The following is a 16006-nucleotide window of genomic DNA, read 5'->3' on the forward strand; positions in this document are numbered from 1 at the left end:
AAGAGTGCTGAGGCAGTGGAAGAGGTTGCCCAGGGAAGTGGTGGAGTCCCCATCCCTGGATGTATTTAGAAGACGTGTAGATGTGGCGCTCTAGGGACATGGTTTAGTGGGCATGGTGGTGTTGGGTTGACACTTGGACTCGATGATCTTAGAGGTCTTTTCCAACCTTAATGATTCTATGATTCTATGGTGTTTGTATATTCCCATGCCTTTCTATTACCATTTACAGGACTACTTGAAAAGCTGAATCACTGGCCAAAACCTTCTTTTTGCAGCTGAATAAATATGATCCAAGTCCAACAGCAGGAAAAGCACCCTCTGCCATCCAGTCTAGTGACATGCTTTGGGTTTATATCACGTACATTATAGGTTATTTTGGAAACTCTGGTGCGTTTGTACCAACAAGCAGGTATTAAAATTGAGAAAGAGTATGTTGTTGAGACAGAGGGTTTGTCTGTTCTTTATTAGTCCGTATTGTTAAATAAGGTGTCTGTCTGATTCTGGCTTTTGCACTTCAGTTCAGGTGCAGTTTCTGCAGGGAGAGAGAGACCTTTCCCAGGGAAGGAATGACGGAGGCTTCTTACCTGGGCAAAATTGTCTGGGCAGAGTGGGGGAGCCGCATGGATGGAGGTGGGGTGGTTTCATCTGAAAGTCAAGAAGCAGAGCCAAGCCTTAGAGGTGGCAAAAGAGAGGGCTTTCTAGGTGGCTGTGTGATGTGGCTTGCATGTCCTGCAACCCAGGATTCCCCGGACTGCTGCTAGTCTTGCAGAGGGATAAATGCACTATACAAGGTCTCTGGAGGTGGTGGGGATGTTAAAAATGTTTTTAACTAGAATTCCTCCATTTGTCCAAGTTTGCCTTCTAAAGCATCATTTGATGCTCCTGGAGTGCTTGCATTAAGGCAATGATGCAGACCACACCACCCCAGAACTGTGATAACTCTTGTCCCATCGCGGTGATGAACAGTGAAACATTTATATTTGCAAGCTGTCTGGCTAGTAATTGATTTAGAAAATGGTTCTGAAATAGACACTCCGCTCATGCAGAACATGAAGTCTTAATGTTTGAATTTGGTTCTTAATTTCCTTAAAGTCAGAAAGGTCAGGGCAGGGTTGGTTTCTTTGGATCACTACAGATTTCAGAATTCCAGCTAGGAAAGGCAAATTGTTTGGTTTGGCCTTTCCCAATTTCCCAATAATTTTCTGTAGCTCTGCATATACTGAGTAGAGTCCACCTTCATCCTCAGAAGACCTAGTTCTGTTAAAGCTGAATAGCACTTCTAATCTGAAGTTCAAAGTATAGCCCCTGGTATCATTTCGGTTTCATATTCCTTTAATAAATGTTGGGTCTACAGCTGGATGATTGCCTGATACAAGACATCACTTTGGGTGGTGCTAGTTCTTCATCACCAGAGCGTAGAGACAGCAGGGACTGTGTAATTAATTCCAGTATTTTGATTTCATTTCATCTTAAGCCAACAATAGGAAACTCTGGGGCAGATATTGTACTAAATGAAATACTGAACATCAAGCCTCTAGCAAGTAAAATGAAAAAAATAATTAGCAGGTAATGCAGAGTTATGGCTTGTTTTATACCCAGGTCTTTAATAGCATGCCTGGGTATGCAGTGTCTTTAATGAACTTCTGAAACTTCAGCAGTCATAGTCTGTTCCAAACTGTGTTTTTATTCTTTTGGTTTGGATGGTGGAAGTTATAATTGAGTTTTGTTTCTTTATTGAAGTGAATTTAGTAACGGTGAAAGGTGTTAGACTGAAGGCCCTAGAAATGGATGTCTTCAGGCAGCATTAGTCACTAAGCACCCTGCTGAGACTGCTAACAAAGTTGCCTGTTATGTTGTACTGCTGGGGGTTCTTTATGTGTGTGTTCATAGAACTTTATTCATATTTGGTCACTGCCTGCTGAAACTGTTTCATATGCAAAAGTGTAATGCCTCATACTAAAGGTGCTCCAGATACCATATTTGCCCACTTCTTCTGGAAGAAACCAGTTTTATGTATCTTCATGATTGATGGCTCCCTTTGCACACACTTGCACCTGCTTTAATGCATATTTTTAAGGTAATTTAATATTTGGTGAACACCTGGATGAAGATCATTTTTCTAGGACAAAGCTTACTTTAATTAAACTATCCCAGAAAAGAAAAACAAGCAAAAGCATATTAAACAAAACAGAAATGTTATGATTGAATGTGTTCACAGGACTTTTGTACTGGTTTAACTTAATCTGATTTAAGATCATAACTTGAAATCACTGCAGACTGCATGCAGAGAGACTGTGTGCAATCTTGAGTTCCTGCTTTTCATTTCACACCCTGGTTTGTCTGCCCTGTTAGCTCATATCAGTGCTTTCATTAACGCATGCCTCACATCTCACACAATAGTCAGTGGCTGAATTTGGACAGCAAACATGACTGTCAGAATTGAATAGGGAGTAGTTGGTTGTGGGAGCATTCTTATCTCATAATTATATGAACTTTCAAATTTTGTAAGAGGTATGCAAGTGACCAGAGGCCTCTCTTTTTCCAGTTACAGTTAAGTACCTATGCAGTACAAACCTCTACACCTGGCTCTTGTGATTCCAGCTGCTAGATACTGTACTAGTGCCCCATTATTATGATGGCCCAAGTTTTTAACTATTGAATTTGCTGCCTTACAGGTATTCGTTATAGTTACGATGCCTATGCAATTCTAAGAATGGATTATTTGAGTTGTCTCCTTACAAACTGGTAAAATAGAGTGGGATTCAGAGAGGCATTTTGGGTGCCTTCAGCTTGATGTCTGATCCAAACAGGGTGGTTCCTGGCAGAAGAATGGGACATAGATTGTGCAGTGACTCTGTGCTGAATGGGGAGTCCTGTGGCGCACGTCAGTAGGAAATGCTGACCGCGTTGGCCCATCTGAACTTCTGCTCTTCCGTGGCGCAGAGGTGCGGCACTGAGACAAGCTCACAGATACTATTTGTAATGGAGGGCCTATGTCCTCTTCTTAGCACTTGCCCCAGCAGGGATTTATTTATTCAAAGCAACATGATGAGAGGAGGAGTCATGATGGTATCTGCTGTTACAAGTAAGAACGTCATTTCTGCATCTTCCTCAGCTGCGGGGGTATTGAACTCAAGCCTGTTGTCAGGAGAGCAACCTGGTCCCAGGTTATGGAGGAGTCTGGGCACCCCATTATAACCTCCCATCTCCAAGTGGTCCAGATTGTCTTGTGTGTATGTTGAAATGGGGGGTGGGGGGGGTGGGGTGTCTTACCGTAAAAGTCAATAGCAAGAGCCATCATGTGGAGGGTAACTCATGGCTTTGGTCCTGCTGTCCAGATTCAGTGAAACGTGACTTTGTGTTTGTCTGTCTGTGGTGAGCATCGTGTACTTTCTGGTGCACAGGAGCAGCGGAGAAGAGCTCGAAGCATGGAGCTGAAGACCGAACCCAGAATTTCATCATGGCCATGAAGGATCGCATGAAAATCCGGGAGCGGAACAAGCCAGAGATCTTTGACTTGATCAGAGATGTGTTCTGTGAGAGCAAATTGACACATGCTCAGCAGATGAAGACAGTGAAGCAGAGCGTGCTTGATGGCACCTCAAAATGGTCAGCAAAGATCACGATCACGGGTGAGTGAGGGAGATGGATTCTCTTGACCTTGCTTGGGAGCCTAAGGTAAGAGAGAGTTGGTGTGAAGCTAGAGAGAGCAGAGAGGAAGGACTTCTCTGTCCTGTGTCTCTTTCTGCTCAGTGTACAGGTAGCAGGTGGAGATACTCCTACTCCAGACACTGTAGTGCACCACGAGCTGAGGCTCATCAGAAGAGCTCTCATGAGTGATACTCCTGTTTATCTGGCCATTCTGAGCTGCTGTTTCACGTGGTGTCTTATTGCACGGTGGTGGTAACCCTTCTCTTTTCCTTCCAGTGGTGTGTGCTCAGGGTCTGCAGGCCAAAGACAAGACTGGGTCCAGTGATCCATATGTAACCGTTCAAGTGGGTAAAACAAAGAAGAGGACAAAAACGATTTTTGGGAATCTGAACCCTGTTTGGGAAGAGAAGTTTTACTTGTAAGTGCTCTTACAAGGACTCAGCCCCATTTTGCCTGTCTGTACGTTCTGTGCTTCGACAGCTATGTATTCTCTGTCAGTATGCGTTCCCACACCACCTGTAATGTATGATGGTTTCATTTCTGCTCAGCATTGTGTGTGTGTGTGTCTGGAGGGTTGATGTCTTTAACAATGTATGTAGTGCACACCTGTCCATTTCATCTGTCTTACTTGTGTATGCATAAAATGTCTGCTCTGTGAACACTTTTATATTGATGTTTCTAGAGAAAGCTAAAGAGAAAGGAAAATCTTTAACTCGGCAGCTTTTGTTCCTGGCTAATAGACATACTTTCAAAATTCTTTGTAATAGAAAAGAGTAAAGTTTGTATAAAAGAGTAAAGTTTGTATGAAAGACTAAGCAAATGTCCCGTGACCTATTGCTGTGACCTGCTAGTGGTGTTCGACCAACAAAGTTAAAGGTAGTTAGTTGTCTGTCACTTGTCTGTGGCACTACCAGTCTCCCTTTTTAATTCTGGAAAATCAAGGGAACAATAACTCGAGGGATTATCTGCTTTCAAGATGAGCGATGTATCCATGTCTGAATTAAAAGCAAAGTCTGGAGGCACAATTCTTTAGATATCAGGTATTCTCAGAAGGCTGAAGAATGTATTATTCCATCCTGCTTTTATTGAATAAGTAAACAGTACCCTCAATTTATTACTGAACATGTTATAAAACAAAAAGGAGACGTGAAATCCAGGAAGCAAGTGTTTTCTGAAGATTCTGGATGATCTCATTCAACCTCAAACATCTTTATTTCCTTTAACATGTAAGCTCTTCCCCTGTCCCTTTTCCCCCTTTCCTTTTTTTTCTTCCCTGTTTTTTCCTAAACTGCTTGGTGGAGCGCTCTCTGCAAACTGAAATTTGTTTGTGTTTTAAAACCAGGTTTATATCAGCCCAGCTTTGTCTTTACAATGCACAGTACAAACAAAATTATTTTTAAAGTAGTTTTGAGCTACTCATTAATGTCAGAAAAATCTTGATGCTATTTTGAGCAAGTAAGCTGTTGGCTTTATTCTTAGTTTAGTCCAAGGTAACATTACTGCTTGGTAAGTAGTAAGTATGCTTAGGTGCCATTTGGATAACTCTAGTCACAATAGCAGTAAGTCTGTGTGGGAGCTTTAAGGACCTTGATTTACCATGCCAAGTAGTTACCATGGTATTTGCAGTGTGTTCCCTTCTAATTTTAGGAGCTTCAACAAATACTGTGTTTAAAGATAGATAGCACAACGTGATAAATGTCACAGTTTTAACCGTGCCACTGTTTAGATTTTATCGCCATGTCTGTGATTCAGCAGATAATATGCTGTTGGGCGTTAGAGTTGATGCCACTTTCTATCTTGCCTATGTCTAGGTGGTTGTTTTAATTGCCTTGAAATAGCAGGAGGAAATGAAGGAAATGAGCACAGTGCGCAGATTGATGGCGGGAGAGCATTCGGTACTGGAATCAAGGTGTTGTTTCATTAGCAGATGTCAAAGCTCACCTTATGCTGGATGAGGAGAGAGTCATTTAGAAGTGTATGCAGCACTGGTCTCTTACACGCCCATCTTCCTCTTTTTGCACTTGTGGATCTTTTTTCAGCTTCCAACTCTTAAAATTTATGAAATTTTCTACCCCGTAATCAAATGGAAATTTAAACCAACATATGCAGGCCAAAAATACCCATTACATACCAAGCTTTTTTAGAAGAGATTGTCAGAAAAATCAAAAGATTGTCAAATGTAAAGGGTTGGGGGGGGCTGTTTGTTTCTTAGAATGAAGTTAATTTGTTACAGTGGTAGAAAGGTAGAAAGCCTACCTGGCAGTAGGTGTGTGACAAGTTTGGTGTTCAAAATGCTTAAACATTTCAATGGGCGCAAGATACGTGAGTAGAGAGAGGTCAGGTCAGTAACTAATGTGTGGGTTAGCAATTGCTGTTCCTTTTCTGTTTGGCTTGTTGGACAGACTTGTTTGTAGATGGTGTTTGTTAGGTGCCCAGTGTCTGTTATACGATCACAATTCCAGTGTCTTTTCAAAGGTTGGACACTGAGCCAGAAATCTGTGTGCATCAGTTATTATAATTATAGCACTGTTATTGTAATCCATGGTATGAATTGAGGCGGGCTATGTACAGCTGAATGATACAATTCTTTCTACAGACTCAGTATAAGTTTATTAAAAGCAGCTTAAACAAGTTTTAAAGTTTTTTAAGGCTGCAGTAACCTATTTCAAATAGTTTTTCTGTGCTTACTTACAGTGATGGATGGAAAAGTATATTAACTTAAATACCTCTCCTTAAATATGACTTTGGTCGTTTTCTATATATTTTCAGAAAAAAACGTTGTGGTAGGCTTGACCCAATTTGGAAGTCCAGATTTAGAACTGTATTTTAGAAAAAAGAATGTTGAAAACACTTCAGGTTTCCATTATAAGTGCTATTTAGGTCACTACTAGCCTGTGTCAGTATAGGCATCTGCTTAGATTAATGACCAGTTCTTGGAGCGTATTCATCTTGTCTGAGAAAGTGATTGCAGGTCATATTTCTTTCTGAAAATTATCTCTTTTTATACTTGCATCTTTAGCTTTAGGAAACGTGTTGTTATAGAGAGATTTTTTGTATCTTTCATTGGAGTTTGAAGACCTATGAAAATAGAAGTGTTTGATCTTTCTGCTCAGTTCAAAGTTTTGCAGGCTTCATGCATATATGGTGCTTGGCAGGAGGAAGCTTGATGGGGGATGCCGGCCATTGCTGCAATACAGAAATGTTGTTCTGTGAGCAAGGAAGCCTGCTTCCCTTTCTTTACATCCCATTCCCCCTCTGCAGTAATCCCAAATCCCTTTCCTATAGCTGTGATGAGCAGGCTTATAGGTAGCCTCCTTGCTTTGCCCTGTACATTTCTCCTCTGTGCCCTCAGCTCTCTTCCCTTGCCCTCGACTCTGGCTGGAGAGAAGGCAGCACATGTCCTACCTCCAGTTGGTTCCGAGCTGTCTGGATCGGTTCCTACATGAGAGCCAGGTGGCTGCAGACTTTCCAAGGATGGCAGCTGGTATGGGTTTCTCTTCTCCATTTAGCTGTAATTTTTTCACAAAACTTGTGGGAACATGGAAGCTTTCATAACAAGTCTGTGTAACTCTCATTTCCCTAGGAAACAGCCCAGTAATATTAGAGGGAAGATATTTTTGCACTATTCAATGCAATTAGAACAGGACATTAATTTCCCATTTAGGCATGTTTTAGACTGTCAGTAGAAAATACAGGCTTCCTAGAATCTTTGACTGAAGCTGAGCATCCACTTGAACGGGTTACAATGGCAGACAATGTTTAGGAGAACAAACTTTTGACCGCAGGACAGAGTTTCCATTTTAAAGGGAGAGCCCAGGGCTCGGTTGGAGGCTGCTAGTCCATACCTTTTTTTCAGGAAGTGCCCCAGTCTTCAGTGGGGCGTGAGCACTAGAAGTTACTGGATTCAAACAGAACTTTGCTGTTTTTCTTGGCCTAGGCACAAAATGACTCATTCATTTTACAGTAATATCCCCTTGAAGTTGTATTGTCTGAGTACAGCTGTGTCTGAAGCTTGAATGGTGGGTGTGAAATCATTGCCTGGAACAGATTACATTGTCACTGAACAGTTTGCAAGAGGCATGTTTATTCTTTCTCACTGCAGAAGAGTAACTGAGTTAAAATAAATGCAGTGCCTCCTGCTAGCAGATAATCAATATTGTACCAGGGCATGCAGAGCCCCACGTGATACACATTCCTCTTAATCCTTTGGGAATGGTGCTGTTGCATAGCTAACCACTGGATTGTCACCCAAAAGCTTCTATTCGGTTCCTCAATTTTCTTTTCAGCTGCTGAGCCTGTTAATCAAGCTCAGCATCTTTCACTTACCTCTGTGGTTATATGTGGCTGCTGCAGAGCCCTTTTTTGGACTTCCCCTTCTGAGACGACTGTGTTTATAAATGTCACTGTAACTCTGCACCCTCAGCCTCTCTTCACTGCATGGCAGGGGCCGTTCAGTTTGTCTTGCTTTCTTTATTCTCCAGGTACTGCAGATGCTGAAACTGGCACTCTGATAAAATCTCGCTTGTTTCCCTGCTCAGTTACCAATGTGAAACTTACATTTGAAAGCAGAGTTTTGATTCCTTGTGGCAAGTGCCTGTTGGGAAGCTGAGTTAACCTAGCTAAGTATGTAATGCTCAGAATCAGTTTATCAGCTCTTTGTAGTTATGAGAGCCGTACCATTAGTTTGTCAGTCAGTGTTGTAGCATTGGGTAACAGCAAAATGATTGTACTTGTTCCCCTAAGAGAGCTTCAGGCTAGTAAGAACAGAAAACTCATTTCTTTGTTCTTAGACAGCAACAGCTGGATCTCAGGGCATATTATTGTTCTGTTGTGCTTAACATCTAAGCTGCTAAGGATTTTAGCTTTGTTCTCTTACCACTCTGATCTTGCCTTCAGTGTTTTCTCCACTGTCCTTTTTTCTCCCTGATAGAAACTTACGATCTTTACTGTGGGTAGAGGTCATTTTGTGAACTGCTGGACACACAGTTTTACAGGTATACCTTTATATCTCTTATGGCAGAACTTTTGCAAACTTTCAGTGTTGCCACAACTTAACAATGCTTATGACTTTGGCTTTAGCGTTCCTGTGGAGGTTAAGTAACAGTCCTGCAGATGTTAGAACAAGCAGCAAATGATTAGCAAATTCAGCACAAACATCATTAGGTTTTTTGCTTCAAAGTATGAATCACTGGCTCAAAAGTGGTGTTCTGGTCATTTTTAGACACTTCTCCTCTTTCTTTCTTTCCACTTTTTGGAGGAGACGAGGCACATGCAGTACTCTGTCCCAGACCCCTGACATCATCTGAGCCAATTTGGGCCAACCTTTACACATGGGCAGAGGTCTCAGGACTAAGAATCACTTTCTACATCTTTTTTGCAGAAGTGGAAGCTAGATAAGAAGGATACAAATTACTGACTTCATTGTGGGAGACACTATAATGTAAATTCAGCAGTTGCCTGTTCTATTTAGCCACCAATATATCAGTTAGCGTGTGTGTGGGCATGCCACTGTGTGTGCGGATCAGAATTAACTACAGCTTCGTGTGCTCGCGTGCTTCCCCTCAGCCTAGTTGCTAGCTGGGCATGGGAAGAGGCTAGAGTATTGGCAGTGCAGGGGATGTGTGTGGGGAATTGGTGGTTTGGGGTTGGGTAAGGCCAAAGGGGAATGTTGCAGAAGAAATGGAGGTAGAGAGTGGGATAGAATGCAAGTCAGCAGAACCAGGCTCAGCTGCTTCCACTGCTCCTGCAACCACTGGCTTCAGGCAGAAAAACTTCATGGAAAAAATTAACAATTTATTTTATTTTAATTTTTCTTAAAGATTTGGTGTGCTGTTTCCTGAAAACATTACTTTATTTGGTAGCTTGAAGTGTAAAAGTAAGTTATTTATAAAAATGGCATCACTGCAAACATCAGGACAATATGGATATAAAAGAAAGAGACAATTTCCCACATACAAAGGGAACCTTGTTTCCAGTCTCTCGCACTCTGAAATGGGCCTGAAAGTATTTGGTAGTTTCTTCCTGTTGTGGTTTACCCTCAGTCGGCAACTGAGCACCACACAGCTGCTTGCTCGCTCCCCCCAGCCCTGGTGGGATGGGGGAGAGAATTGGAAGAGCACAAGTGAGAAAAACTCGTGGGTTGAGATAAAAACAGTTTAATAATTGAAATAGATTAAAATACTACTACTGATAATAATAATAATGATAATAAGAATATACAAAGCAAGTGATGTACAATGCAATTGCTCACCACCTGCTGACCGATGCCCAGCCAGTCCCCGAGCAGCAGCCCCCCCCAGCCAACTTTCCCCAGTTTATGTACTGAGCATGACGTCACATGGTGTGGAACGTCCCTTTGGCCAGTTTGGGTCAGCTGTCCCCCCCTGTGCCCCCTCCCAGCTCCTTGTGCACCTCCAGCCTTCTCAGTCAGTAGAGCATGGGAAGCTGGAAAGTCCTTGACTAGTGTAAGCACGACTTAGCAACAATTAAAACATCGGTTTATCAACCGATATCACCATTATTCTCCTCCTAAATCCAAACCACAGCACTGTACCAGCTACTAGGAAGAAAATTAACTCTATCCCAGCCAAAATCAGGACACTTCTTTGCAGTGGGACCACAGAGTGTTTCTTCTCTCTTTGTCCTCTTGGGAAAGCTGTGGGAGCTCAGCTGTGGGAAACTGGACGGATGTTATGTGTGCACACAGTGAAATCAAGCTTCAAAAAAACGTAATGAGAAGTGGGGCAGGCATCTTTAGAAATGTACCAGTTCCTGTATTAATGAAGGGGAAAGTTTCTAGCAGCAGGGCTTGTTAGCCACAGTCCTATGGAGTTGTGATGCTGTCACAAATTGGAAGCTATTTCTCATTAGTTAGAAAGCCTGTTATCAGTTAGCAAGCCCAAGTCCCCCAGTAGTCATGGGTCTGTTTTGGGGTGCTCTCTGGAAGGTGAACTGGTGTTCACACAGCTGTCTTGCTTCACCAAAAGCAAGGACTGTGGTTCCTACAGACTTAGATGGTGATATTTTATGGGTAAGCCACCAGCCCAAGGCTTTCAGCTGCTGTGAGTGAGTGATAAGGCTCACTCTCTGGCATGGGAGCAGCATAAGGAATACGAATTGAGCAATCTCTTAAAAACAACAGAGAAAAGTGTGGTAATATAGAAGCTTCACTAGCTCAGTAAATGCTACTGGAAAGTTTCCTGTAGCACTTAGTAGTGAGTTATGCTGCTGTAGCCAAGTGAAGGATGATAGCCAGCCACTCCAGGAGCATGGGATGATGCATGTGGTACCGCCTAAGGTAGATTAAGGTCTAAAAAGTGAAATGTTTTCCTGAAGGAAAGAGCAGTTTTTGACCATTGGTAGCAAAGAAACAAGATCAAAGCAGTCCTAATGAAGAACTGGCGTGCCAGAAGGTGAGGTCTGAAGAAGTCAGCAGCTAACTTGCTGGTGCTTTGTCAGTGGCACTGTGTGCCAATCTGTCTTTTTAGGCACCCATGTACTTCTGAACATTGAGCCTCTATGGTACTACCAGGTTGTACATTAGTGCACCATGTCAGGAACAGAGTATTTCTTTTGTGTACTTATGCTGTGTTGCTGGTAGATACAGCAATGCACTCAGGTAAATTTAAGGGCTACAAAGGGCAGCAGTCCAAGCGTTCCCTGCTTGTGAACGCTTGCTGCATGGTTTTGTTAAAGGAAGACATCCCTGAAGTAGTGGAGGAGGAAGGGGAGAATAAAGGCAGGAGAGAAACATTGAACCTTCTTTCTTCTGAACTCTAAATATAGCTTTGATTGCACAGCAAGGGCAGGGAGCAATGATGTCTCTGCCTATGATCAGAATTGCCTGGAATTACCTCTAACTTTCTCCATATAATTCCCAGCTATTCCTCTGTGCTGGAAAAATTGGTAGGAGCTGCATGGATGTCTGTTAAGCAGTCCTGAATCACAATAGTGGCAATAGAAGCCCAAATGATTTTGTTGGTAGGGAGAATGCAAATACCAGTCACTGCCACATCTTACTGACTGGGCCTAGCAGATATCCTCTGACCCATTTCTTCCTTCTCCCTGTTGCTTAGCAACAGATGCAGCATGTTAAAGTTAAAAAGGCTGGAAAACAGGCCTTCAGCAGAAGTTGCCCATTTTCATAGGTTTTATTTCCTTGAGGGCAGACATTTGTAGTGGTTATGGTGAGTAATCACCCTTGTCATGGTCTCATATGAGCATTCAAAATGCTTTATTGTATTGCGTGCCCTGTAAATCAGCAGAGCTCTTATAATAAGGTTTTTCTACCCACTTCTGACATCCAGGAGCCTGTTTGTATCTACAAAAGGTATCTGAGCACCTAAAAAGATGGGGAGGCTGCAAATTCTGCCTGTGCATTAAGCTGGAGGGTACTGATTCAGCAAACAGTAAACTGCTTTTTTTTAATGGAAAAGTCTTTACTGGTCTGCTCAGAGTGCAAAGTATCGGTCTGAACTGTGAATAATAGATAAAATCAATTCCAGTAATTAAATACCAACTTTGTAACTGCTGTATCCCACCCTTTCCTCCCAGCATTTGTATCATCTGATTGTAATGTATTGTACATTAATACACTACTGCTTTGTGACTATCTTGAAGTAAGAGAGCTATGTCCACCTGAGCTATTTATCTTTTATTAGAAAACAGCATGAAGGGTGTTTGTCATGGGCCTTGACTGTGCTATCCTAGATACTGCACATGCATAAGCACAAGTAGTATTTAGTGCCTACAGCTGAACAGAAGATCACTGATGGCCGGGCCCAAAGAGTTGTGGTGAATGGAGTTAAATCCAGTTGGCGGCCGGTCACGAGCGGTGTTCCCCAGGGCTCAGTATTGGGGCCAGTTCTGTTTAATAACTTCACCAATGTTCTGGACGAGGGGATCAAGTGCACCCTGAGTCAGTTTGCAGATGACACCAAGTTGGGCAGGAGTGTTGGTCTGCTTGAGGGTAGGAAGGCTCTGCAGAGGGACCTGGACAGGCTGGATCGATGGGCCGAGGCCAACTGTATGAGATTCAACAAGGCCAAGTGCCGGGTCCTGCACTTGGGTCACAACAACCCCATGCAGCGCTACAGGCTTGGGGAAGAGTGGCTGGAAAGCTGCCTGGCGGAAAAGGACCTGGGGGTGCTGGTCGACAGCCGGCTGAACATGAGCCGGCAGTGTGCCCAGGCGGCCAAGAAGGCCAACGGCATCCTGGCCTGTATCAGAAATAGTGTGGCCAGCAGGAGCAGGGAAGTGATCGTGCCCCTGTACTCGGCACTGGTGAGGCCGCACCTCGAATACTGTGTTCAGTTTTGGGCCCCTCACTACACGAAGGACGTTGAGGTGCTGGAGCGTGTCCAGAGAAGGGCAACGAGGCTGGTGAGGGGTCTGGAGAACAAGTCTTATGAGGAGCGGCTGAGGGAGCTGGGGTTGTTACTGCCCAGGGAAGTGGTGGAGTCACCATCCCTGGAGGTATTTAAAAGACGTGTAGATGTGGTGCTTAGGGACATGGTTTAGTGGTGGACTTGGCAGTGCTAGGTTAAAGTTGGACTTGATGTTCTTGCAGGTCTTTTCCAGCCTAAATAATTCTATGATTGGGAGAGCTATCAGAAACCAGTGAGGTGCTCATCGGCATTTTTGGGGTGTGTAGGCTGAGTTTGCCAGCCTAGCTATCACCAGGCTTTTGTGGGCTTCAAAGCAAAAGCAACAACAGTGAAGAGAATTCCCAAGTTTAGGGAGCTGCTGCTGAGAATGAGGACGAGCAGGAGAGTTGCAGCTACTTAGCAAGTCTGAAGTTGGTGGTTGCAGTCAGGGCAGGGCAGTCCTTCAGCATGCATCTGAAGTGCAGTATCTACCATGTCACAGGAGCACTTAGAGTGCACCAAAAAGTTGTTGTGTAGTTCCTATCAGATGCTCCACTTTTAAATAAATAGGCATTCGTTTACATTTTGTTTATGCATCCTTCTACGGTTGGACAAGTGGGTCAAGAGGAATGTGAAGCATGTAGCATATAAACGTGGGCTGCATTGTGTGCTCTTCAATATTACGTTTGTCTTGTTTGCAGTGAGTGCCATAATTCTTCTGACCGGATTAAGGTGCGAGTATGGGATGAAGATGATGACATCAAGTCTCGTGTCAAGCAGAGACTGAAACGCGAGTCGGATGATTTCCTGGGGCAGACAATCATTGAAGTCCGTACTCTGAGTGGAGAAATGGATGTGTGGTACAACCTTGGTGAGCAGGGCTTTGGGATTGAAAACATGTCACATATTAGTCTGGGAACATTCAGCAACACTTGGGTGCACCTGGGCAGTTTGCAAGAAAGGAAAAAAAAAACCAACCAAAACCCCACATAATTTCAAGGGGCACATGATGGTGCTGTGGAGCAGCTGCAAGGCTTTGATCCCAGTTAAAATGAAGAGAAGGAGTATAACATGTCAGAGGGTGATGGGTTTTCCCTGTCAGGCATTGGAAAGTACAATGGGTAAATGCTTGGAGCAGGTTTGGAGACATATTTTCTGTCCTGTGCCCTTTTTTGTGCCAACACAAGCATTTTACCAGTCTCTAAGACCTGCAAGTGCACTGCACTGGGCTGGGAAGTTGTTGAGACCTTTCCAAGTGGCCAGAATAGAGTATTGTAGAAAGTACTGACAAGTAACCAGATGGTGCTGAGTCGACAGGCATAGTAATAATCCTAGGAGGTCCAAAATCTTGGTAGGGACAACCAACAATTCCCAGGAGCTCAGGACTATGAAGAAGTCAGGAACAAATTCCACATTAGTCAGCCCTATTCTCAGAAAAGGGATCTGTCCTTGGTGGTTCTAGTTCAGCTGACTGAATGCAAGGCCAGGGATCCTATAACACATCTGCTGTCAGAAGGACTGGCTTACAGTCAGTCTTTCAAAGTTTTGAAAGAAAAAAGACAGAAGTTTGCTCCATGGTGACTCTGATCACAAGCTCAGCCTGAGCTTCCAGCAGTTTCTTTTCCAGTGTTTTTACCCCAAGATGGCTGTGCTCTGAACATGAAAAATGCATGTAATTGCTGATGATTTTTCCTTCCAGAGAAGCGAACAGATAAGTCTGCAGTGTCTGGGGCTATTCGTCTGCAAATCAGTGTGGAGATCAAAGGCGAGGAGAAGGTGGCTCCGTATCATATTCAGTACACTTGCCTTCATGAGGTAAGAAGCGGGTTCAGCTCAGTCATCACCTTGTCCCTTCTGTCTCTTGAAGAAGCAATTTTCTGACCTTTATTTCCTTGAAATGTTCCTCCTTGCCCTAGATGAGCTTTCTTTTCCCTGCTCTGCAGGCCTGGAAACATGCTGAATCATCAGACCTGCATTTGTCAGGAAGGCAAAGAAGGCTTTAGGCTGTCTCCCCCCGCACTGAGGGCTGGCTGGCTCAGTTTGTCCCACTGTCACAGCTGCACCTGTGACCTGACTCTGCACTGCTGTCAGGCAGAGATCATGTGTTGGTCCAACTCAGAGCCCCCCATGGGTTTAACGTGGAGAAGCCTCTGAATTTCCTTGTGTGACGTTTTCAGCATATACTGTTCCTATGTCTTTCCTTAGAGAAGGCATATTAAAATGCTTTATTAGTAAATTCTGGTCTGGGAAAGGCTTTGACTTTGGCTGTTGGGTGATGCAGATATTGGTGTTATAAATTCTGTGCTGCTGCACTGGTGTATAGCTATGAACAGTTACTGGGGAACAGAAGATAAGCTACGGTTACTGGGTACTGACCTGTCTCAGGGTTGACTAAGCTGGCCAGGCAGCGCTGCAGAAGTTGGGAGGAATCCAAAGATGACTTGTAAGAACGACTAAAAGGAAAACCCTGTCTCGGAGAGATGCATGGTGCCCAGTCTATCTATCAAAGAGAAGGCAGGTGGCAGGGTCAGTCTTTAAGTGCCTGAATAAGGAAGAGTAGTTGGAGCCCCTTTCACCTGACATACAAGAATATCATGAGGTCCAGTGAGGTTTAAGCAAATTCAGATTAGAAAAGGAGGACAGATGTATCGCAGAGAGGAATGTTCAGCTACGGGAACAACATATTTATCCAGATGCTGTGCTAGATGAGCCCTGTGGTGTCTTCTGGCCTTGATAGGGAACAGACAGATACAAAGCTTAGAAAAACATCAGTAGGCTTCCTTTAGGCTGTCTTGTGTCCTTCAGTACATATTTATTGTTTGTTAATTTAGTGATGGCTTCTGTTTGGTAAGCTCTTCTGTTTTTTTCCTTCTGAACATGTGTGATCACTTGCTGCCCTTCTTTTTTGCAAATATGTCTCTTAAGTATCACCTTCTTTCATTTGTGTATCATAAAATGAAGATGATTTACAGCTAGAATAATTTAATCAG

The 16006-nt window shown here is 43.4% G+C and overlaps 1 protein-coding gene across 1 annotated transcript in view; it reads left to right on the top strand.

The window, feature by feature from the left end:
- The window catches only part of UNC13B (unc-13 homolog B (C. elegans)), a 238762-nt gene that overhangs the window by 162684 nt on the left and 60072 nt on the right, over positions 1–16006 (top strand). The window contains exons 17-20 of the mRNA XM_009330423.1: positions 3405–3632; positions 3928–4069; positions 13718–13887; positions 14716–14831. Coding sequence (XP_009328698.1) covers positions 3405–3632; positions 3928–4069; positions 13718–13887; positions 14716–14831 — 656 coding nt within the window. The remainder of the gene's footprint in view (positions 1–3404; positions 3633–3927; positions 4070–13717; positions 13888–14715; positions 14832–16006) is intronic.

This window comes from Pygoscelis adeliae, unplaced genomic scaffold (assembly GCF_000699105.1).
Source record: "Pygoscelis adeliae isolate BGI_AS28 unplaced genomic scaffold, ASM69910v1 Scaffold628, whole genome shotgun sequence".
In the NCBI taxonomy this organism is placed as follows: domain Eukaryota; kingdom Metazoa; phylum Chordata; class Aves; order Sphenisciformes; family Spheniscidae; genus Pygoscelis; species Pygoscelis adeliae.